General features: G+C 42.3%; 1 protein-coding gene across 1 annotated transcript; it reads left to right on the top strand.

Annotated features, from left to right (window-relative positions):
- Positions 1 to 598: 598 nt before the first annotated feature.
- On the top strand, positions 599 to 25,242 carry LOC118565366 (fibroblast growth factor 4-like). Its single transcript, XM_036145656.1, has 3 exons — positions 599 to 885; positions 10,015 to 10,118; positions 24,581 to 25,242. The coding sequence occupies exons 1-3, from the start codon at positions 840 to 842 to the stop codon at positions 24,755 to 24,757; spliced, it is 327 nt and encodes a 108-aa protein (XP_036001549.1). The 5' UTR covers positions 599 to 839; the 3' UTR covers positions 24,758 to 25,242.
- The last annotated feature ends 910 nt before the right edge of the window (positions 25,243 to 26,152 follow it).

The following is a 26,152-nucleotide window of genomic DNA, read 5'->3' as shown; positions in this document are numbered from 1 at the left end:
AGCGGTTTTAACAACAATTGGTATAAATCGCTGGATTTAAAATGCACTTCTGAAATAAAATGGGTTAAGTAACAACTCAACCCTACTGTCCGGTTAAACTGAACGTGAATGACATTGAAGGTACTTAATGCGGAAGGATTGCCAATAGTAAGTCTTTGAATGACAAAATCAGAGATTTAAAATGCTGAGACATTTGCTAATACAGCTTGCAGGATGATGATAAAGGGGAGAAGTGAAGAACGTTACCATATCAAAGATAGTAAGAGAACACAGAAATGGGAAAAAACAAAAGAGGAAAATGATAAGGTTAACATTTCAGCTTACAAACTTAATTAACACTTAAAATCAAGCATACTATGGACAAGAAATGACTGTAGAAAATATGAACAATGAGTTAAATTAGAATGACATAATTATGAAATAAGAGAAGATAAATGGAGTCCATCACGAACCATACTGCAACCAGTAGGTGGCAGTAATGCTACTACAAGCCTGTTGCCAACCGCCAAAACCAGAAGAAGAAGAAAACGAAAACAAACAGAATGGATGGGATACTTCTGCCTAACAGACGGACAGTTCAGAAGCATGATGAGCGAAATGCATGTAATATGAATGAAAACATGAGTGGATACATGTTACCTTGAGCTGCTAGGAGCGGGCATGAGAGGAGATCAGACTGAAAGTTGCGCAGGACGATAGCCGCTCTCAGCTACGAAGCAGAGCGGGACCGGAGCTGAGTCAGAGTTGTGACGGCGTCTACGTCGCTTGTGAAAAGCGGGGATTTGCAAGTTCATAGCGCCAGGAATCGGAGCTGATGAAAACAGAGGTTGGGAAACGGAATGAGACGCTACGGCGGAAGAAGGCTCGCTAAGAGAGCGAATCCAGGTCAGTGCTGGTTAAGATATGCTGGAGCGAATACAGAGATTGCAGAGGATGGATGCGCGGCTAGATGGCGTTCCTAAGAGCAGCAGGATTTGAGGATGAGTTGTTATCGTTTTGAATCGGACATCTGATTCGAAATCCAACATGCAATCCGTTTGCGCTTGCTGGTTAGCAGGCTGAGACGTGGATTTGAAGTTGCAGTTAAGATGAGCGCGGGATGCTGATTGGCTTCATGGAGGTGCGGTTCGTAGCTGATTGGCTCACATCAGAGGCGGATCGGACTCTGATTGAATGGAGGCAGGCGATGAGTTTCTTCGATTGAACTTGCGCTTCAGCTTCATAACTTCTGTCTTGTTAGAATTTAAATGCAGGAAATTTAAAGTCATCCAGCTTTTGATGTCATCAAGACATGACTGCAGTCGAAGTAATTGATTGGATTCATCAGGATTTATGGATAAATATAGCTGAGTGTCATCAGCATAACACTGGAAATAAATCCCATGCTGTCTGATAATTTTTCCAATCGGAAGTATATATATATATATATATATATATATATATATATATATATATATATATATATATATATATATATATATTAGTGCTGTCAGTTAAAGGCGTTATTAACGACGTTAACGTAAACCCATTTTAACGCCGACAATTTTTTTGTCGCCGTTAATCGCGCGTCAAAACACACACACCGTTCCCTAATGTTTTTCCCCCCGCCGCGCTCTCCGGACTGTGTTTCTTTTACCCTCGGCGCTTTCCGTAGTTTCAAGAGTGCTAGAAAACTGTAGCAAAACAGACCAGCGCTGCGCTCAATGTTGGCAACAGTGAGCGCGGAGTTTCTTTTACCCTCGGACACATGCGACTTTGGCTTCTTTTTTCGAAAAGCGCTTCTAAATTTTATAAGTCATGGGTTGCGGTTTTTTTGGCCAGGTTTCTGAAAGTGAAATCGCCTATTTGGGCTCTAAAATAAGTGACGAAATAGGTGTTATTATGAGACCTGCCTGCACTACATTTGAGTGTATCCAGCTGAAATATCCCTCCGCCATAGGAGCCGTCGGTAGTAGAGGCAGACAGAGCAACTCTGCACGTATTTTCTGCAGTTCACGGTGCAATAACCGGTGATAACTGCTGAAAGTAGAGTACATGGTGCAGATCACCATTTTGAGCAGAGATTGGTTCTGAAGATGAGCTTTTACACGTTGATAACATTGCAGAAACCCAACCCATACACCGTACTTTAATGCTTATTGATTTGTTGTCTCTGTATTTGACGAACCAAGGATGAATCACGTTGCCAAACGAAGGACCTGGAGTTGCTAAACAGTTGCTAAACAGTCTCATTCAGGGTATTAAGCTCCTGCCCAGTTGCAAGCAATTCAATTCAATTCAATTCAATTCAATTTTATTTATATAGCGCCAAATCATGAAACATGTCATCTCAAGGCACTTTACAAAGTCAAGTTCAATCATATTATACAGATTGGGTCAGATTATACAGATTGGTCAAAAATGTCCTATATAAGGGAACCAGTTGATTGCTTCAAAGTCCAGACAAGCAGCATTCACTCCTGGGGAACCGTAGAGCCACAGGGAGAGTCGTCTGCATTGTACATGGCTTTGCTGCAATCCCTCATACTGAGCAAGCATGAAGCAACAGTGGGAAGAAAAACCACCCATTAACGGGAAGGAAAAACCTCCGGCAGAACCGGGCTCAGTATGAACGGTCATCTGCCTCGACCGACTGGGGTTACAGAAGACAGAACAGAGACACAACAAGACAGACAAACAAGCAAAGAAGCACACATTGATCTAGTAATCTGTTCTACATTAGATGGTAGTAGCGGGTGAGCCGTCTTCTCTGGATGATGTCACAGTTAACAGAACGCCAGACCAGGTGTACCTACTATGAAGAAAAAGAGAGAGAGCAAAAAGTTAAAAGCTGAAATGACGACAGTCATTTCAATGTAATACAATGCAAAACTGGAGAACAGTAGACTGAAGAACAGTAGAAATCAGTAGAGTGAGAAAATTAGACCCTGATGTCCTCCAGCAGCCTAGGCCTATCACAGCACAACTATAGAGATAGCTCAGGGTATGAGCCACTCTAACTATAAGCTTTGTCAAAAAGGAAAGTTTTAACATTAGTCTTAAAAATAGATAGGGTGTCTGCCTCACGGACCAAAACTGGGAGTTGGTTCCACAGGAGAGGAGCCTGATAGCTAAAGGATCTGCCTCCCATTCTACTTTTAGAGACTCTAGGAACCAGCAGCAGACCTGCAGTCTGAGAGCGAAGTGTAAGACTGGAATGACCTGGAGATTTAAAACCTTTTTCCAGGCTTAAACTGTATGAATATGGATATAAACAGCAAGCAAAATTATTCAAAGAATATTGTTGTTGGTGTGAAAGCTCAGAATTAGATGTGTGTGTGTGTGAGAGAGAGAGAGAGAGAGAGTGAAGAAATGAACAAAACTTATGACTTTATTGAAATGTACAATTTTTATTAATTTATATGTTTATGCATAATACCATGTCTATCTTTGTTTAAGAGGCAAAAAAAATATATCGGCATGAAAACAGGTATTCATTTGTCTACACACTGTGTAAACATCAGGGCGTCATGATTAGTCATATAGCCATTATAGTCCAGAGTTTAACATTTGGCACCAGGATGTTTTCAATTCTGAAAAGTGCTTGAAAAATAACAAAATAAAAATATTTTTTGTACAAGCATGTATTTTATTTGTGTCATATTAAAATGCCCAAACCGGCTATTACACTTTCAGAAATAAAAGGATAAAATATGCGATTAATTTGGGATTAATCTCAAGTTAACTATCGACATTATACGATTAATCGCGATTAAAATTTTTAATCATTTGACAGCACTAATATATATATATATAGTAAAGAGAATTGGTCAAAGGACTGAACCCTGTGGTACTCCACATGTGACCCTAGAGTTTGAAGAAGATTTAATATTAACATAAACAAACGGGAATCTGTCCGATAGATAAGATATAAACCAGCCTAATGCTTTCCCCTTAATCCCTACAGTATGCTAAAGTCTTTGTAGGAGAATATTGTGATCAACTGTGTCAAATGCAGCACTGAGATCTAACAGGACAAGTACAGACACAAGTCCATTATCTGAGGCCATGAGAATATCATTAGTGACCTTCACCAGAGCTGTTTCAGTGCTATGATGAGCTCTGAAGCCTGACTGAAACTCCTCTAGGTCATTACTTAGTAAATGTTCACAAAGTTGATTAGCAACTACTTTCTCAAGAATTTTAGATAAGAAAAGAAGATTAGATATAGGTCTATAATTTACTAACTCATCTTGATCAAGAGATGGTTTCTTAACTAAAGGTTTAATAACAGCTACTTTAAAAGCCTGTGGTCCATTTAATAAGGATAAATTAATCATGTCTCAAATAGTGCCACTGATCAAAGGGAATATCTCGTTAAACAGCTTGGTTGGGATTGGGTCTAACATACAGGTAGAAGGTTTAGATGAAGCTAAAATTTTAGATAGCTCAGAAAGCTCTACAGTTCAAACACCGCGCAGGTTCTAAAGATTCCTCCAATGCTGCCTGAGGACGAGGTAATGATGTTTGGGAGGATACCAATTATTTTATTTTTAATGGAATCAATTTTATTTATGAAAAATCCCATAAAGTCCGTCCGTCCATCCGTCTTCTTCCACTTATCCGGGGTCGGGTCGCGGGGGTAGCAGCTTCAGTAGGGAGGCCCAGACGTCCCTCTCCCCAGCCACTTGGGCCAGCTCCTCAGGAGGAATCCCAAGGCGTTCCCAGGCCAGCCGGGAGACATAGTCCCTCCAGCGTGTCCTGGGTCTTCCCCTGGGCCTCCTCCCGGTGTGACGTGCCCGGAACACCTCTCCAGGGAGGCGTCCAGGAGGCATCCTAACCAGATGCCCGAGCCACCTCAACTGGCTCCTCTCGACGTGGAGGAGCAGCGGCTCTACTCTGAGTCCTCCCCGGATGACTGAGCTCCTCACCCTATCTCTAAGGGAGAGCCCAGACACACTACGGAGAAAACTCATTTCAGCCGCTTGTATCCGGGATCTCGTTCTTTCGGTCACGACCCAAAGCTCGTGACCATAGATGAGGGTAGGAACGTAGATCGACCGGTAAATCGAGAGCTTCGCCTTTTGGCTCAGCTCTCTCTTCACCACAACGGATCGGTACAGCGCCCGCTTCACAGCAGACGCTGCACCAACCCGCCTGTCGATCTCCTGCTCCATCTTCCCCTCATTCGCGAACAAGACCCCAAGATACTTGAACTCCTCCACTAGGGGTAGCACATCCTCCCCAACCCGGAGAAGGCACTCTACCCTTTTCCGGTTCAAGACCATGGTCTCGGATTTGGAGGCACTGATTTTCATCCCGGCCGCTTCGCACTCGGCTGCGAACCGCTCCAGTGAGAGCTGTAGATCACGCCCTGATGAAGCCCATAAAGTCATTACTACTAAGAGCTAAGGGAATGGATGGATCAACGGAGCTGTGACTGAGTAAGTTTGTCAACTGTACTGAAGAGAAATCTAGGATTAGTTTTATTCTCCTCAATTAATGATGAAAAACATGCTGCTCTAACTCTGCAAAGGGTCTTTTTATACAACAATATACTTTTTTCAGATTAGGTAGGATTCCTCTTGGTGTGTAGAGTGCCATTTTCTCTCCAATTTCCTAACATTGTGCTTCAAGGAACGCAGCTCTGAATTAAACCAGGGAGCCAGCTTCCTGTGAATTATCACCTTCTTTTTCAAGGGAGCTACATTGTCTAATGCAGAACGCAATGACAAAGTCACACCGTTAACAAAGACATCCATTTGTGAATGGGAAGAAACAACATTGCTGCTATCTGCAGGGTATTTCTGCAATACTGAAGATATTAAAAGGGGGACAGACTCTTTAAAATTTGATGCTGCATATCCGATAAAGATTCAGATAACAGTCTTATAGTTATTTTGGCTGAGGAACAACAAATATGTTGTTTGAATATTTTTGCAAACAACTGCTTAAAGCTTGGAGTCTGAAAATGAAATCAGCTTGTTTCTTATTTCCCAGACATTTTTACTTGTGCTTAATTGCAAAGTAGTAAAAGTTTATTGTTGTTTAATATTTTACTGTATTTGAACTGTATAAGTCTACATCTCTGCATCAAGTACTCAGTTTATTCTTCTCAAAGGCCTATCATTTTGTTTGAATAAATTATTTAAACATTAGGCTCGTCATATAGCTTTATCTATGACATTGCATTGTCAAAAAGTCTAAAATTTGGTGTCCGTCATCTTTGCAAGACACCCTCTCTAGCATACAACTATATACTTACCTTAAACGTATTTGCCAAAGCAAATGCAGCTTCATTCAAGGTAAAACCAATAATTCTCTCAAAATTGTCATGTTAGTTAACAGATTTTTTTATAACAAAATAATTTTGACTGAAAGACCACATTTAAACCACTTGCAATCATATTACATACTAAAGAACAGTGTAAACTGCCTCATTCCATAGTTCTTAGATATCACATTCCAACACTGAACTCCAGCTTCTGAAACTAACCATCATAATGTTATTATTCAACAAGACTGAAACTCCGGTTTTATGTGCAATGGTGTTGTGGCCAGATTGTTCACACAACATCAGGTAAGCCCAGCCCACACATCTAAACATAAGCTGGCCCAATGCTTTAAATCAACAACAGCCAGTTCCTTTTTTTCCTCCCCCTTTTCTTGAATTCCTTCTCTTTCTTCCAACTCTTTCTCCTTTTGTTTTACCAGGTCCCTTCTCTTTGGCTTTATCATTCTTTAGCCCCTTTACCACTATTTTGCCCCACTTCCACATGCAACCAGACACAACACAAGTCCCTCACCCAAAACAAGCCCATGCACACCATGACATTATCCAAGACCCAGAATGCATAGATGACAAGGAAAAAAATGTTGGTTTCATGCCCAGATGGACCAATTTCAAATAACCAGAATTCACACCCCACCACTAAATTCCTGGAAAGAGTGCAAAAATCCATCAGGACCACAATTGAAAATCGAAAACCAGCAGAGTTAATCAGATAAGCTCTGAGCAAATTGTCATGTCTAGATGATCAAAGAGAGCACATACAGCTAATTGCAGGAACAGCTCAGCCAATAGCTACATCTAGGAAAGAGACATGGTTAAACACTGTAAGACAGGGCATCATCTATCGAGGGAGAACATAAAGTTGTTGGTAGCAGGGACCCCTTCCAAGGCAGTTTCACAGAGAATGTTTGAAATAGTTTTTAAGCCAATTCAAACGTTCATGTCTAAAAACAACAAAATGACTTGGTTTTAAACCGTAAAACTGGTAAGGACAAACAGACGGACTCAGCGAGGAAACATGAGAACCGGTGGGCATGCATACTGTGGAGAATGGCATTAAATACAGGTAAGTAAATCAGGAGATAATCTGAAACAGCTGGGGCAAAACAGGTAAAGGGAGAGTGAGGAAGGGAAACTATTTAAAACGAATGGAGCTGATTAGAGAATTACAGAAACCCAGGGGAGCAGTCAGATTTAGCAGAAAATAATATAAATGAATTATTCTGAATGGACAAAGAACTTTAAAACAAAACACAGATTAACTACAAAAGCAACACCTAGAGAACATAAAGATAAAATAGAAATCCAAACCCTAACGCCTAGGGATCATGACAGAAAATATTCCAAGAATCCAGAGCAATAATAAGTTCCGTCCGTCCGTTTTCTTCCGGGTCGGGTCGCGGGGGTAGCAGCTTCAGTAGGGAGGCCCAGACGTCCCTCTCCCCGGCCACTTGGCCCAGCTCCTCCGGGGGAATCCCAAAGCGTTCCCAGGCCAGCCGGGAGACATAGTCCCTCCAGCGTGTCCTGGGTCTTCCCCTGGGCCTCCTCCCGGTGGGACGTGCCCGGAACACCTCACCAGGGAGGCGTCCAGGAGGCATCCTGACCAGATGCCCGAGCCACCTCAACTGGCTCCTCTGGACGTGGAGGAGCAGCGGCTCTACTCTGAGTCCTCCCCGGATGACTGAGCTCCTCACCCTATCTCTAAGGAAGAGCCCAGACACACTACGGAGAAAACTCATTTCAGCCGCTTGTATCCGGGATCTCGTTCTTTCGGTCACGACCCAAAGCTCGTGACCATAGATGAGGGTAGGAACGTAGATCGACCGGTAAATCGAGAGCTTGGCCTTTTGGCTCAGCTCTCTCTTTACCACAACAGATCGGTACAGCGCCCGCTTCACAGCAGACGCCACACCAATCCGCCTGTTGATCTCCTGCTCCATCTTTCCCTCATTCGTGAACAAGACCCCAAGATACTTGAACTCCTCCACCAGGGGCTGCACATCCTCCCCAACCCGGAGAAGGCACTCTACCCTTTTCCGGTTCAAGACCATGGTCTCGGATTTGGAGGCACTGATCCTCATCTCGGCCGCTTCGCACTCGGCTGCGAACCGCTCTAGTGAGAGCTGTAGATCACGCCCTGATGAAGCCAATAGGACCACGTCATACGCGAATAGCAGAGACGCAATCCTAAGGCCACCAAAACGGATCCCCTCAACACCTTGGCTGCGCCTAGAAATTCTGTCCATAAAAGTTATGAACAGAATCGGTGACAAAGGTGTTTGTCACCGATTGTGACAAACATGGTGTTTGTGATGGACAATCCATGACGAGCACAGAAGTCCAACAACAAAACATCACTCGACTTCAGATCAACCACACCCTTCCAGGTCCCACTGTCATTGCCCACATGAGCGTTGAAGTCCCCCAGCAAAACGAGGGAGTCCCCAGGAGGGGCACTCTCCAGTACCCCTTCCAAGGACTCCAAAAAGGGTGGGTAATCTGAACTGCTGTTTGGTGCATAAGCGCAAACAACAGTCAGAACCCATCCCCCCACACGAATGCGGAGGGAGGCCACCCTCTCATTCACCGGAGAGAGCCCCAACGTGCAGGCACCGAGATGAGGGGCAACAAGTATGCCCACCCCAGCTCGGCGCCTTTCACCAGGGGCAACTCCAGAGTGGGAGAATGTCCAGCCCCTCTCGAGGAGACTGGTTCCAGAGCCAGAGTGCAGGTGTAATCAGATCTGTGATAAGCGACAGGTGAGAACAATGAGAGTAGAGAACTGAGGGAGAATAATAGACAGGGGTAGAATGGGAAGGAAACACAGGAAGAGATCTAACAGAGCATTACACAAAAAATGATATACAATGAACTAAGAACAGAATTCACAAGCTAATTTACAGAAGTGAAAATAAACGCTTGAGGAATAAAGTAAAGAAAGCACAATCCAAGAAACTTTTCATTTTCTTTTCTAAAGGAAAATTAAAACACAAATACCAAATGATCATGATAAATAGAAATCTTTAAGAGCTAAAAAGACTTGAAAATAAAATGTTTTGTTTTCTGAAGACATTGTTGTCATTTACAGTATAGCATTTGCTTTGCTTGGAGCAAATTGACAATAAAGCAGGACTGGTACAGGAAACAGTATTTAAAATTCGGCCTTTTCGCAGGGCAATGAAATCTGGTTAATATCTATGTTGTGATTTACACCACATATTAAAGCAAAACACTTTAAAAAAGATACATTTACAGATGAAGCAGAGAAGTTTGTGTAGGTTGTTGTTCAATTGCTTTCTGTCTCGTAGCTTGCTGAATTAGACTTAGGTTAAAAATACTAAAACTTAATGCATATCCATGCCATCAAATACAATGCCATTACAGGTGTCATCACCATGCAACATTGATTTCATCTGAATGTTATCTGACACAATTAGGGTTAAGGTCAAGTTTTTTCAGTTTATTATGATTTAGTTTGACTTTGTAAAATGTCTTGAGATTACATATGTTGTGAACACATTACATGTGTTGTGAATTAATATAGAAATTAAATTGAATTATAATAATGATAATTTGATTAAACAAGCATTTAGTGTTCAAAAGAATATATAAATGGTCTATAGCCTTTTTTTCACAAACAACAGTTCTTTCATCCTTATCCCAACTTGGGAGTAATAACTATTTGTGCTAACTTTTGATTTGTCCCAAATTTTTACGTTTTGAAATATGTTATTTCACCCTAGGTCTTATAGAAATTTCTACCGTGGAAAGGGGTGTTGTGACATTGTATGGGGTGAGAAGTGGTCTGTTCATCGCCATGAATGACAAGGGGAAACTCTATGGTTCGGTAAGAATTGATCTAGCTTTTAACTGTTTGCCTTTCTGTTTTTGCCGTATTCTGTGTAAAACATCACTCTTGTCTGATAAAACAAAAATTGTCTGAACATCAAAAATACGGCGGAATTTGTGATAATGCTTCCACTGATTTTTTTATTGATTTAAAATGGAAGTTGTTGTTACTTCTGATTGGAAGGAACATTTTGGAGTGGCCTAGTCGGGGCATTTATTTGAATCTGATGGATAATCTGTGAAGAGAAATAAAGATTAGGTTGCTGGCAAATAGGGCTTCCAACCTTCAAACTTGGAGTTCATCACCAAAAGTAAATAATCAAAATACCAGTGAAAACATGCAAAAAGCTGATCAGCAATAAGCACCTGATTGCTGTAATGAAAAAAAATACTTTATTGTTGATTAATGAGAAATATGTGATTCATGATTTGATTAATTAGACGTATCATTTCCCATAAAATCTAAGTATTTTTTTTAAATTGATTCAATTCAATTCAATTCAATTTTATTTATATAGCGCCAAATCATGAAACATGTCATCTCAAGGCACTTTACAAAGTCAAGTTCAATCATATTATACAGATTGGGTCAGATTATACAGATTGGTCAAAAATGTCCTATATAAGGAAACCAGTTGATTGCATCAAAGTCCCGACAAGCAGCATTCACTCCTGGGGAACCATAGAGCCACAGGGAGAGTCATCTGCATTGTACATGGCTTTGCTGCAATCCCTCATACTGAGCAAGCATGAAGCGACAGTGGGAAGAAAAACTCCCCATTAACGGGAAAAAAAAACCTCCGGCAGAACCGGGCTCAGTATGAACGGTCATCTGCCTCGACCGACTGGGGTTACAGAAGACAGAACAGAGACACAACAAGAGAGACAAAAAGCACAGAAGCACACATTGATCTAGTAATCTGTTGATACCACCTTAACATTGGGAGAGACCTAATTTCCTAAGGAGTTAATCTTGCAGTGGGAGAAAAACATCACAGTGCCTTTCTATGCTTTTAACGCTGTGGCATCCACTGTCTGATCACCACGTAATGTTGCATTCAGACTGAAGATGCTTTGAGCATAAAAAAGGTGTCCAATGCCTCAACTTGGATGCTTGCTCAGAACATTTTTGATGCTCTGAACAAAGTGTGGACACACTTGTCTGACGTGCTTTGGGAGGAGCAACCTTGTCCTTTTCTTCGAATGTGGGGAAAGTTTTCACTTATCCACTTGAGATCCCTACTTCCTCGCTAACCCTCCTCCATGGAAGGTCCTTACTATTACTGTCTCTGTAATGATAGCTCGACTGATCATAGAAAATAGGATGGGCACAAACAGTGATGCTGAGACTGTTCTCTATTGTCGAGTTCCCAGCTGCATCGGAAAATGTCTTTTGGGTAAGAATTCTTTATCCAAAGCGGAAGTGCGTCAGCAGTCGCCATGATAAGTGCTGTTCAAATAGTCAGTAAGGAAGGAGGTACAAAAAGGAGCCTGTATGCTTCCTTTTGTTGCTATTTTAGGAACAACAAGCGGTCCCTTAGTGGTGCCAAGGAGCTATAAGGAATCCCAAGACGTATAAGCACAGCCCACCTCAGGGAAATTAATTAAAAATGGCCCAAGAGTGCACACTTGTAAGTAGCACCATTTACCCTTTCAGATATTACATGACTTGATATTACATGAAGGGAGAGCCCAGACACACTACGGAGTAAACAAATTTCAGCCGCTTGTAGCCGGTATCTCCTTCTTTCGGTCATGACCCAAAGCTCATGACCATAGATAAGGGTAGGAACGTAGATCGACCGGTAAATCGAGAGCTTCGCCTTTTGGCTCAGCTCTCTCTTCACCACAACGGATCGGTACAGCGCCCGCTTCACAGCCGACGCCGCACCAATTCGCCTGTCGATCGCCGCTCCATCTTCCCCCCATTCGTGAACAAGACCCCAAGATACTTAAACTCCTCCACTAGGGGCAGCACATCCTCCCCAACCCAGAGAAGGCACTCTACCCTTTTCCAGCTCAAGACCATGGTCTCGGATTTGGAGGCACTGATTTTCATCCCGGCCGCTTCGCACTCGGCTGCGAACCGCTCCAGTGAGAGCTGTAGATCACGCCCTGATGAAGCCAATAGGACCAAGTCATCCGCGAATAGCAGAGACGCAATCCTAAGGCCACCCAAACGAATCTCCTTAACACCTTGGCTGTGCCTAGAAATTCTGTCCATAAAAGTTATGAACAGAATCGGTGACAAAGGGCAACCTTGGTGGAGTCCAACTCTCACTGGAAATTAGTCCGACTTACTGCCGGCAATGCGGACCAAGCTCTGACACCAGTCATACAGAGATCTAACAGCTCTTATTAGAGGGCCTGGTACTCCATACTCCCGGAGTACCCCCCACAGGATCCCCTGAGGGACACGGTCAAATGCCTTCTCCTGATCCACAAAACACATGTAGATTGGTTGGGCAAACTCCCATGACCCCTCCAGGATCCTGCTGAGGGTGTAGAGCTGATCCAGTGTTCCACACCCAGAACGAAAACCACACTGCTCTTCCTGAATTCGAGATTCGACTATCCGACGGACCCTCCTTTCCAGAACCCCCGAATAGACCTTACCAGGGAGGCTTAAGAGTGTAACTCCTCTGTAGTTGGAACACACCCTCCGGTCCCCCTTTTTAAATAGGGGGACCACCACCCAAGTCTGCCAAATCAGGGGAACTGCCCCCCATGTCCACGCAATGTTGCAGAGTCACATTAACCAACACAGCCCCACAACATCCAGAGCCTTAAGGTACTCAGGGCGAATCTCATCCACCCCCGGGGCCTTGCCACCAAGGAGCTTTTTAACAACCTCGGCAACCTCATCACCAGAGATGGGAGAACCCGACCCAGAGTCCCCTGGCTCTGCCTTCTCAATGGAAGACGTGTTGTTGGGTACTTTCTCAACACACTCAATATTTACTCCGGTCGAGTTGAAGATCTCAATAGCACTCCTTTGAATCCACGCACGCATCTCCCAGATGAAAGGGCACTCAGACTTGAGACAGCTGATGTGCAGATAATGCTTAGAAGACTCAATGCATTGAAAGCAGATCCTGAATGTCAACAAGAGATTATTGTTGACTTCAGTAAAAATCAGCCACATTACACATGCCTTCTCATCAATGACACTGCAGTGGAGTGTGTCTACAGCATTATATTCCTGAGTGTGCAGATCACAGACACTCTGGGCTGGTCCTTCCACTTGCTTCCATCCATGACACTGCTCCTAGACGCTGCTGGACCAGGACTCAGACAACCATAGAAGACCCCACTCCCACCATGGACTGCGTTCACCCCGCTGCCCTCTGGCAAGATAGCCAGCAGCTTCAGATGTAGAACAACCAGCTTCATTCCACAGACCATAGACTGCTTAAACCCTAATAATACTAGTCACTTTACATGATCACTGTGACCTCTATTGCACAACTGTGCTATCTGCAATACATCCTGCAGCTACAAATTATTACACTATTCATAATGTGTTACACAACTTTTCTGTACATATATATAAAAAAAATGGTTCGCTCGCACATTCCTGACAATTGATAAATACTTACATTTGATAATATTTGTCTCTTTTGTCTTCTGTTTTTACTTGGAGCGTTAAGTATGAAATTTCACTCATTGGGACATTGGGAATGTGCAGTTGAATTACAAAAAAAGTCAAATTTATTGGAAGCTATTTGTTCAAGAATTTATGACAAGGGTCTGGTGGTAACACATGGGTAGTGCATGCAACCCAAGTACAGAGGCATCATTCCTCAGCAGAAACGTGCTGGGTTCAACTCCCAGTCAGTGGACCTTTGCCGCATGTCTTCCCCTTCTCTCTCAACCCTATTTCCTGTCAGTCTACTTTCAAATAAAGGCCACTAGTGCCGCAAAAATTAAATAAGAATCTTGGACAGTCTATTATCTTCATGAGATGAGAGAAAATGAAAACTTTTCATCACCAAAGAAACAGTTGCATAGTCTTTCTAGTTTTAACCTGGCTGTCATTATTCATGGCTGGAGTATGCAGATATTTCATGGATTTCCTCTGGCACTGGTCTTTCTTTCCTTCCACTTCTCCTTCCACCAGCTTTCAACCTTTCACTCGATTAGAAAGATATATCATGCACATGCCCCTCACAGTAACTACTCCTGTAGAAAGAAAGTGGAATCTTACTATTGCCACTTTCAAAGGGATTGCTGAGCAAACACACTGTCAGACTTGAAATCCATCTCTTTCATTATACACAACTGAGAAATTCTCTCCCATGTTCATTGGCCCTTAGGAAGCTGAGGCATTCAGTAATCCCACAGCCGCACACCTGAATAATTTGTGGGTCAGATTGATTATGTCCACAATGGGTTTGTCTACAGCAGTGACGTGTGGTAGGGTTCATAGCTGGTGAGGCACTGACGTCATCAGAGTCAGATTTACTAATATATACACTCTACCGAGTAGACTCATTGCAAAGTGATGAAGGAGACTGATTGAGCCAAATCAATTCACCAAGAGACATGGAAAAAATATTGATTCTCTGATGAAAAAAAATAAAACTAAATTATTTGTCATTTGATTGGTAACAGTTTATGAGTTACGATGGATTTCTGCATTTGTAACACATTTAAAAACTATAACCCACATTGTCAGAATGCAGCTTGTAGGCTGCATGCTGAGCCTCCCTTCCTCTCTCTCTTCTCTGCGCAGCCTGATTGGTTCCACCTCAGGCTGCAATTATCACTGATCTGTTGCCACCTGTGTTCACCTCTATATATACTCAGCTCATTCTGTTCTCCTTGCCGGTCTGTAGTGTTCAACTCCTGCTCTGTTTCAGCCAGAACCCTATGTCAGCTCAGTTTTTGTTTCAGTCAGCCAGAAGACTTACTTCAGCTTTGTGTTTTTTGTTCAGTCAGCCAGGAGACTTTTTCTTCAGCTTTATTTTTGTTCAGTCACTGTCAGAGACTCTTCTTCAGCTCTGTTCCAACCCAGCCTCAACCCAAGACACTGTTCCTTCCTGGTCTCAAGTTCTCGACTCCTGTGTTCCGTCCTGGCCTCAAGTTCTCAACTCCTGTTCACGGCTCCTGGGTTCCGTCCTGATCTCAAGTCCTCAGCTCTGGTGTTCTGGTGTCCTGGTCTCAAGTTCTGAACTCCTGGTTTCCGTCCTGATCTCAAGTTCTCGGCTCCTGTGTTTCGTTCTGGTCTCAAGTGCTCCGCCCTGGTCTCAAGTCTTCAGCTCCGGTGTTCCCTACTGGTCAGTCTCTCCGCACTCCTCCTGTCGGCCAGCTTCTGCACCCTACATCTCCGTCAGTTAAAAGACTCTGGTTCCTCTTATCATCATCATCCACAATGTTCAATAAACTCACTTTAAAGAACTTGCTCTGTGTGTGCGTGCTGTGTCCGAGTTCATTCTAAAACAAATCATGACATTACAGACCGGCCAAAAGGATGAACCCGAGCATGCACAGAGCTCGGTGCAGAAACTGGCAGGATCTGCTCCGACTCAGCTCAGGGACTTCATGGATGCCGTCCGCCTCTGGATCAATACCGCCTGGATCGCAGTCCACGATGCCCCGCCTCTGGTTCCGTCTCGCCTGGGTCGCTGTGTTGCGACGCCTCGCCTCTGGTTCCGTCTCGCCTGGGTCGCTGTGGTGCGACGCCTCGCCTCTGGTTCCGTCTCGCCGGGGTCGCATCTGCGATGCCCTGCCTCTGACTTTGTTCTCTGGGATCGCTCTCTGCGAGGCCCACCTCTGCCGCTGCCCAGCTTATTAAGACTTTGCTGCCCAGCGCCTTCTAGTTTCTGTTTTTGTTTTTGTCATGGTTTAAGTTTTGTCTGGCTTCTTTGTTATTTTGTAGTTCACTTTGCTCTCCCTCGCTCAGCTTTAGTCACTCCTCTGGACACTAATTAGTTTTCATTTCCGTCACCTGTCAGGCAGCAATTACCCCTGATCTGTTGCCACCTGTGTTCACCTCTTTATAAGACTCACCTCATCCTGTTCTCGTCGCCGGTCCATAGCGTTCACTCCCGCTCACAGTCTCTGCCAGAATCCTTGTCAGCTCAGTTTTTTGTTACAGTCAGCCTGAAGACTTCCTTCAACTTTGTTTTTTGTTACAGTCAGCCAATAGACTTTCCGTCAGCTTTGTTTTGTTCCAGTCTCAGCCTAGGGGTCCGTTCTTCGTACGTCGCTAACTCAGTTAGCTGGATTTAATTGTTGACGATTTGGCATGATCTTGGATCGTTTGGTTCTTCGAAAGACTTCCTGCACTTGTTGTCATAGCAACATGTGCGCCAGCTTGAGCCTGCTCCAGAGCAGGCTTATTTCATGTAAACAAGATTAGATCACGGCTGTATAAGCGGAGGAGATGGGAAGTCTGCCGTAGCTATGTCAATTTTTACGACTGCAACCTGTTGCGGAAGGTGCAAGAATGATTTGCAGAGCTTTTTGAATTAATCGCGTATTGCGCAATAGACAGGATCCTTTAGCGCAGCGCGACAGTGTAGAGATTTTTCTTGGTGGCTGTTATAAACAGACAAACACATCATTTAACAGTGGCTTTTAAAGAGGAAAAAGTGGTGTTGGAGCCATAAATCTAAAATTTTAAGTTATTTGTATGGTGGTTTGCTTTTTATTTTTATCCTATTCAGTAAGAAGATTTGTTCAGGCCATTTTATTGTGAAGTTTAGTTTACTTTGAAAGGCTTGCTTCCTGTCGAGCCGTATATTGTATTAGAAAAAAACTATGGATGGATTATCTAGACACGGAGCAATACAGTTTTACCGTGTAAACTGTGGATGACTTGGAAAAGGAAGAACTTCATTTTTTATGGATAAAGATTGTTTTTTTTTTTGTTAAAATTCCCTGTTTGCATGTGTCCTTTACTTCCAGTGTCTAAGGAATGACACTGAAATTTGGATCTCTTGACATAACAAGTGCCTTTTTAAAATAAAGTGTAATAATTAAAGGCTACCATTTTGTAGAATATTCTTGTATTTCATTTTTATTTGTTCCCATGTTCTAGTGGGTCCCGTGGAGGCTCTGACATAAAAGAACATAGTACTTATTATTAAAATGCAAAAATTCATACTGTAGAAAGTGATAGAAACATCTACCAAGGACATATTTACGCATTAATTTGTCTGTTGCTTTTTGCCAGCCCTCTCTCCTGGCTTTAGCAGATTTTTAGGTGTTTTAATTAATGACTCAAATTCGGCATAACCTTTCATTAAAAGCTCTTGTTCTGTTTGGGAGAAAAAACTGTGGGCGTTCTTTGCTGAACAGCCAATAGCAGCGCTGCTGATCATTGTTTCTACTATCGATACATTTCCCCTTTTAAACAAACGCATGAACGCGCAGTTGTCTCAGATAACTCAATCCAGCCATACTAGTCGTAAACAACAGGTGTGTTCGAAGAACCCAATTAGCCGGATCATGATTAGCCGGATGAAGTCATCTTGGATGTCTCATTTGATCTTGGATGTTTTAAGCAACGTACGAAGAATGGACCCTAGATCCAACTCAGCTCTGTTCCCACTCCTGTTCTTATCTCCTGGTGAGCTGTTCCGGTCTCCAGTCCTTGGCTCAGATGTTCTGGTCTCCAGCTCCTCAGCTCAGATGCTCCGTTCTGGTCTCAAGTCTACGGCTCCAGAGTTCCTCCCGGTCAGTCTCTCTACACGCCTCCTGCCGGCCAGCTTCTGCACCCTACACTTCTGTCTGTTGAAAGACTCTGGGTTCATCATCATCCATCTTCCACACCCCTGTTCAATAAACTCTCTTCTACGGGTTAGTTGTGTTCCAGCGTTTCTGTACGCTGTTGAGCCCTAGCGTTATGGTCCGTCTGTTCTTCCCCTGGCGCCTCCATATGCTAGTTGTGCTCCAGCGTTTCCGTATGCTGTTGAGCCCTAGCGTTATAGTCCGCCTTCTCTTCCCTCAGCCGTTTCCATACGGCCGTTCCTTTCCTCTGGCGTTTCCGTACGCCCATTCCTTTCCCCTGGTGTTTCCGTACGCTCGTTCCTTTCCCTTGGCGTTTCCGTACGCTCGTTCCTTTCCCTTGGCGTTTCCGTACGCTCGTTCCTTTCCCTTTGCGTTTCCGTATGCCCGGTCCTTTCCCCTGGCGCTGTCGAGTGCCTGTTCCTTTCCTAGGTGTGCTGCACTCTGGTTGTGCTCCGGTGTGTGCCTGTCTTGGTTCTCCGAGTTCTCTAGCCCCTTTGGTTCCTCCGTGTTCTCTAGCCCCTTTGGTCCTTCTGTGTACTCTAGCCCCTTATGCACATTTTATTACAAAAAAAACAAACATGAAATATTATCGCTGTCTTACCTCTACGTATAAATTAAGTTCATGCGGCGCTCTTTCTGCACAAAAATATCGGTAAAAGTCCTCTTTATCTTCTTCAGATTTAAAACTCTCTCAGTCTCAATGGAGCTCACTGCCAGGGAGGAAAGCCTTCCTTGACCAGTCCTGTTCCGCTGTATATTTGAGTCTTTTTAGTGCTTTACTTGTTTAGCATAACTCGCTAATAATACATCCATAACTTTCTGTCACTCTACAGTTTTGGGATCACGAGCGGTGCCCCTTGAGCGCCCCGGCCTAAAGGCCAAGGAACTGCCGCCTCACCTACAACCAGTTCTTTGCCGTTTATGATCGCGCAGCAGCACGAAAACATCTTACCTGCACACAGTATGATGACCAAAAAACAATTCGTAATCCACATACATTAAATTGTGGAAAATCTGTTCATAACTGTTTGAACAATTGGATTTATGATCTAGAGACAGGAAGATGCATTCACAGAATGGAAGACAGCGCAGTTAACATGGGATTGTAGTACCCGGTTCGATCCCCAGTGCCTGCACTCTGGGTCCCTGAGCAAGACCCTTACCCCGAACGCTCCCCGAGCGCCGCACATAGCAGCCCACTGCTCCCCTAGGCGATGGGTCTAAAGCAGAGAAACCACATTTTGTTGCTTTGTACTTGTGACAGTGCAATGACAATAAAGTTGAATTCTATTCTATTCTATTCTTTATCTATGCGAGTCAAGAGCAAAACTCAGTGGTACTAGTTGCGTTAAGACAGGGTCTTCCATGCTACCTAACCCTCCTGTCTAATCTGGCACATAAATCCCAAAGATAAACATTTTCTCTTTTATGAACAAGAACTAGACCTCAAAGAAGAGCTAAATCTCCTGCATTTCCATTCTCATCCTTTAATGGGTATGCATTGAAAGGTTGAATTTTTGATGCAACTTTTGGTGCAGCAGATCTGCTATCTTTTAACTCATTTATTTGTTGTAGCCACGACATTCATCTTGTTACAAAACCAGACTGACCAAATGGGGATGAAAATCATTTTGGAAATACTTTGATGTTTTATTGTTCTACTCCTGTACATAATTAGATACACATTCTCACGTCCTTGCACTGAAGATCTTTGGAATTGGTAAACTTGTAAATTGAATGTTAATATGCAAATATAGGGTAGTTCACGCGTGACGTCAGCGCTACATCCGGGTCCCGCTGGTAGGCAAAAACAGTACTGTTCTCGTCTACTACATGACAAAACGGGTGATTTAGAGCGTACTTTTAGTTAGTTTATTTTTGGAATCAAAACAATGCCTACGACTTGTTGTGCTCCCGGTTGCACAGAGAGACATTCCAAATCGTTGGATGTACGTTTCTGTCGTTTACCGAAGGAGGAAGGACGAAGAAAGAAATGGATATTTTCAATGAAAAGAGCACAGGCAGACAGTCCCAATGGACTGGGGGAGCCATCATACCACGACAGAATTTACAGTCTACACTTCATCTCCGGTAAATACAACTTAATTCTGCTCTAGTCATTGTTCTACTTAAATAGCGGCGGAGGGGAGGTGGCGATCGCTACACGGGCCGGAGAAGCGGTAGCAGCAGCAGCAGCAGCCGCTGCTGCTTCAGACAATGGCGGCGGAGCAGGCAGCGGCTGCTATTACGCCCCCGTTCACGGGCGCTAGTACTTCTGTGTTTACGCTGCAATGTCGCCGACACCCCCACCCATTTTAACAAGACAAAAACACTTAAATAATCCGTAGTGAAAAAATTTTTTTTTTTAACCTACCGGGCCTCTGCTGAGACGCGGTCTGTGTCCAACGCCGCTTTCTGCTGTTACACAAACATGTGTGAACAACATCCATCCATCCATCCATTTCTGACCGCTTAATCCCTCATGGAGTCGCGGGTGTTGCTGGAGCCTTTTTCCTGATATAAAATAATTGTAGCCGTCCAGTGGTTTCATGGCTTTCATGCTCTCTCGTCTGTACTGGCCTGGCGTGTTTATAAGGCAGCTGTATGTCGCGGTACGGAGCACTTGGCCAGCATTTCACAGACTCGCTCCGTCCCTTCAGGCTTTTGCTGTGTGGATCTGGCAATCTGATACCATCAACCATCAACTTACTCTTAAAACGATCTTGTGATACGTTATCTAAAGAAGAAAAATACGCGGAGAACTCGTCAGTTTCTCTGTTTGCGTCCGCCATTGTGTTCGCCTTTTGCCTACCAGTCCGGCGCACATGCGCGAAAAACCCGCATCAAAACAATAACAATGAACTGGGGCCTGTTTCAGAAAGGAGGTTAAGTGAAAACTCTGAGTATGTTAACTCTGAAATTAGGGAAACTCTTGGTTTTCTGTTTCAGAAAGGGAGGTAAGTTAAACCTGAGAAAACAGAGTAAGTCAAGCCCATTTCTGAAAGAAGGGTAACTTATACTCAGAGTCAGTTACCATGGCAGTTTACTCTGTGAACCTAACCTGGTGGGGAGCAGGGTTTCTTCAGAAAACCCAGAGTTTATTTTGGTCTTCTCCCCTTTTTTAAAGAGGAAGTGGTGTTTAAACACCTCATTGATTCTTTGGGGATATATTCATTGCGCACATTTCAGCAGAGCGCATCAAAGGGAATGAAATGGCGTGTCCTTTTATGGATGATCCTGTTGACGAAGAGGCTGAATTACTTCGTAGGGAGTTGCATTTACGTCGGGAAAGGATTTTGAGGCCCAGAGTGGATTTTTTGTCATATCCCTATCCTGTCACAGCAATTTATATGGTTTTCTTCATTTGCTAAAAAAAAAGAAAACAGAAAAAAGATTTTAAAATAGTTTCAATACTTCCTAGAATTCACCTGTGACCATACACTTACCTCTAGCTTTAGTTTCAGAATGTCGATTTCCAGATCTGCCTTTTGGATCTGGCGGTCCAAGTATACAAGTTCTTTGCTGTTTTTTTCTATCTTTTTAATAAGAAGAAGTCTATATAACTCCTTAACTGGCAACTGAAAATACATTAGATTAGAGTTACATCATGAATGTAGTCTAAAATTCAGAATGAAATTGTGGCATTTACTGTAAATCACTGAACTGTGTCCATCTGTGCACCAAAAGTTGATGGACCTTCCTCCTGCTGTTCTTCTACACTCTGGGGGGTAGAGATAAGAATGACCATTTATAGATATAAACTTCAATTCTATAGGCTACTCCACATATAAATGTGAATGTGTAGATTGTTTGATGTGTAGACATATAATATTAAATTTACCTCTGTAGGCCTGTCTGTGGCAGCAGAAACGGTTTCTTCATCCCCATCATCCTGTGAAGATGAGCATTTCATAGAGTACACTTTATAATACCATTTGTCATAATTGATGGTGTATGGAGTAGGCTACTGACAACTGTATGGGGTACTGTTGGGACAGGAGGCTCCAAGAGGCAGATATTACCATCCGAATCTATTGGGACCAACAAAAAACCCAACCCAAAGTAATATAAATGGAAATATCACATTTAGTCTATATAAAGAAAATAACACTGTAGGTAGACCTCTTACATTTTATAAAGGCACTTAAATCTTCTGGAGTGACTGGCTCTGATGAAGTCTCTCCAGGAATTCCCTCAGCCATTGGCCTTCCAGCATTTAGGCTCAGGCCATCTCTTCTGCATTTGTCAGGGGTGGTGGTGCAGGTCCTCCTCCTGTTTTACGAGCCTCTGCCTTCTTTCTGTTGGCTGAGTAGAAGTCAAATGAGAATGAACATTTGGACATATGTCAAAAATGCTGCTGCACTACTAGACACTGAATGCCATTTAGTCATTTAATATGTCAAATGTTTGTAAAGCCAGGTAGCTACTCTACTCCTATGATGTGCTCAAGGCTTGCCTGCTTGAAGTATGTTTTTATATTTCATTTTCAGCTGCTGCCATGTTCTTTTGATGCCTGCAGGATTGCACCTATCCATGAAAATTAAATTAGGTTTAATAAAATACTGTTCTTCCAGTTTCACCTCTGATATTATAACAGTTGGGTAAGTTACTCTAAAATAGTTCTTAATTACTAACTACAAATTTTATCTTCAACAAGTCTAATTAGATTAATGTAATAATTACTGTCTCTAGAAAGTATTGGTCTACTTACTAATTTGTTTTACTTACTTATTAATTACTTTCTAAATCCCAAATCAACCTCAACCACTTGAACAATACAAGGAGAGACAAGAAACTGCACTTCTAATGCTTTCAAATAAACAATATTCAATTGCATGAATTAATCTTAAATTGACCAAAGTGTCGAACTAGAGGGAGAAAGTTAAATTAAAAATATACCTTTTAAAATTTGATATTAAATCCACTATTGTTTTATAGTCTTTAATTTAATTACAGTATTTAGATGACTTAGTAACTTAATTCATTACACCCAACACTGTATAAAAGTAAGTAAAATGTAAACTTACGCATTGACTTGAGCAGCTATTTTCACCCAAGCTAACTCTCTCTCCTTCGCCACTGCAGCCGTGTTGCTTTTTTTTTTTTTAAATACATGTTCAAATTCTGCATTTGCTTGCATAAGCACATCCAGTTCTGCTGGTGAGAAATATGCACACCTTTTTTGTCTGATACTGTTGCCATGGTGACTCGTAATATCTGCGCTCCATTGATAATGGCTTTTTATAGTTGTGGTGCACGCGCTTAACTCAGAGTCAGTGAACTCAGAGTTGATTGAACTAACTCATTTCAGCTGTTCTGAAACCCAAAACTCAAGAGTTTCCCATTTCAGGCTAAGTCAACTCAAAGTTCAAGTTTTAACTTAGAGTTGGTTGAACCTCCTTATTGAAACAGGCCCCTGGTCTATTGGTTATAAAGTATAGCCGCACAAATTTTATTCATTGTTGCCGTACTATAAGAAAGTTATTCTGTGATAGCTAGAGACTAATAAGCCTTTAATTTCACACTTCTGGTAGTTTTCAGGCAACAGGCATTAGACAGGGCTGGATTATCCATAAGGACCAGTGGGCCAGTGCCCAGGGGCACCAACCATGGGGGGCACCACATGACACATGCTTTAAAAATATATTTTTCATTAATTGTTATATTATTTACTTGAAATTGTTGAAAGACCATGCATTGTTCGCTTTGTGAACACTGATGTCACAATAATAATAAATGATAAATAAATCAAGATTTTTTTGATTTCAACATTTTAAAATGAGATATTTGAATATTGCTCACTGCTCATATGCCTACATGTAGTTGTGTAAGTTAGTAAATAGTAAATTACATTACAGAAATCCCCTTGATTATGTCTGATGTTTTTGACCGGAAGACAGCACGGGTAAGGGGGGGGGGGGGGGGGCTTTGAGGTATAGTGCCCAGGGGCACCACATTGTCTTAATACGGGCCTGGCATTAGAGGCTGCTACAATTATTGTTACTCATTGGTTCTTGGTTTCCAGTTGGTGCCCCGATAAAAGGTAAACTTTGTTCAAATTAACAGTCTTTAAATAATTACTCATATTTGCTGATGATTAGACCATTGACACAAGCTGAAGACTAACTGCTATATCAGAACTGAAAATGTGCCTTCAGGAACAGATCGCCTTGATCTGGACCTACAATGTGAGGAATTCATTATCTAGAAGATTGTAGTCTGTCATCTGTGTGCAAGAACAATGTGTTTGTACTACATTCACTGATGTCAAAACAATGTGTATATTAGCGTCTCTGGAATTCCAGCTGTCTTTTGAGCAATTCTTAGCACCCACTCTGCCCCTGATACATTATTCTTTTCAAAATACCTAAACTACAGAGGAAAATTTTAGTTTTATAAAGAACCATAACTGCTGCACGAAGTTAGGAGCATTCATAGTTGAATTGCCATTCATGGAAGATAATTTGTTATTCAGGGTGGGCCATTAATTAACAGATGTCTAGCAGCTAAAACAGATGGCAATGCAACCTTCATGACAGGGTATTTGAGTTTGATAATTAAAATACCTTGATGCGATATTCTTTTCAAATTTGTCTCCCCTTCATACAACCAAATGTTTACATCAAGACTTAAATATTTATTATATTTCTTTAAATAAAAAAGGAGAATACATGCTGAAGGTAGGGAAGGTTTATTGTTTTTTCTGTCCTGTCTTTTTCTTAGGGGAGCTACAAAGATGAATGCAAATTCAAGGAGAACCTCCTGGCCAACAACTACAATGTCTACGAATCAGCTGCCCATCCTGGAATGTACATTGCTCTCAGCAAGATTGGGAAAACCAAAAGAGGCAACCGTGTCACACCAACAATGACTATGACACACTTTCTTCCCAGGACATAATCTATTTTAAACAAGCCTCACAGAACTTCCAAGAGAACTGTGTGGTTAGAGCAGGAGATTCTCTTCAAACTATAATATATAAGGACATAAAGATATTGCACACTGTGAACAATTAAAGATATTCATTAACAAATTCCAAATTCATGTTGCCAAACTAATAAGGATTTACATTACATCAGAAATACTCCAGGTACCAAGAAATCTTACGCTCTGATTTGCCTTTGACCCTCCAGGATCACCTACTGGACTAATAAAATGTCTGGGCTATGCCTTTGGAAAATATCCTTTCATTATGAACCTAGTCAGGGAACTGGTGTAATTTCAGATCACCTGTCATTGTGATTCAATGCGCTCCACACATCAGCAGAACATGCTTCTGGGACAGACTAACAAAGAAGCAGAAGAGGGCTACGGAAGAAAGTGTCAAATCTTTGTCCCAGTTGAGTGGGATTCAAAGAATGCTCTGAGGAAACTCAGAATTCCTGGTTCTGTTTTCAGGGAGTGAAATGTGTTGCCACTTGGAATGGAACCCGTTTCACAATAAATATCCAAAATTTTGAACAAATGTTCTGTCTATGTTGCACAATGATTTATAAGCTATTCCTGCACAACATCCACCAGGTTTTCACATGTGCCCTGCTGATGGGCAATGCTGATTCTATCTGTTCATTTCATTGATGTAGCAGTTTGTCAGTTCACATCAGTTTAAAACATCTGGCCAGTTCACAGTGCAACTGGGTGGGTCTTGATACACAAAGTGGCACAAAAATGGGATAGGAACATTTCTGGATTATGTATGACTATCTTTACTTATTCTTTTTTTTTTTGAACATTCTTTATTTAAGATTATTATGAATTCAACACACATACATATGTATATTTATGCATGCACTTACATAAAGAAAAACAAAAACCAAACAAACAAACAAAAAAAAGGGGGGGGGGGGGTCTCAGCAAATATTTAAGTCCATTTTGGCAATTGACATTTCTTTGAGAAGTTCTCATGGGCTCACATGAAAGAGAAATGTACATATCCAGTGTCTTTCAATAAAAGAGAGAGACATATCAAGGGGACTAGCAGCTTTTTATAACACCTAGCATCTTTATCAGAGTGGCCATCCAAAGTGGGAAATAGCTGGGGTCCAAACACTCAGAAAAATGTCAATTTTTAAGTGAAGTTTTGCTGTTATCTTTTCCATTATGTACACATTCTTCAATCTTTCTTGCCATTGTTGAAGAGTGGGAGGCAAAAGCTTGAGCCAAGACAAAGTTATCATTTTTCTTGCTACTAGTAGCAGAATCTGTAGTAACTGGACTTCCTTTTTCCCAATATAGTCTCCTGGGGTCAAACCCAGTATATAATGCAGTGGGTTCAGTGGTAACGTGAACTTGAGT

This window comes from Fundulus heteroclitus, chromosome 13, assembly GCF_011125445.2.
Source record: "Fundulus heteroclitus isolate FHET01 chromosome 13, MU-UCD_Fhet_4.1, whole genome shotgun sequence".
NCBI classification, from domain to species: domain Eukaryota; kingdom Metazoa; phylum Chordata; class Actinopteri; order Cyprinodontiformes; family Fundulidae; genus Fundulus; species Fundulus heteroclitus.
This window is presented reverse-complemented; position numbering and strand designations above follow the sequence as displayed.

Bases quoted from the DNA above. Each gene is read 5' to 3' on its own strand.
- LOC118565366 (XM_036145656.1), top strand. From the start codon at position 840: ATGAGACGCTACGGCGGAAGAAGGCTCGCTAAGAGAGCGAATCCAG. The intron at 886-10,014 runs GTCAGTGCTGGT...ATTTCACCCTAG, and splicing joins CGCTAAGAGAGCGAATCCAG to GTCTTATAGAAATTTCTACC. The intron at 10,119-24,580 runs GTAAGAATTGAT...TCTTTTTCTTAG, and splicing joins AGGGGAAACTCTATGGTTCG to GGGAGCTACAAAGATGAATG.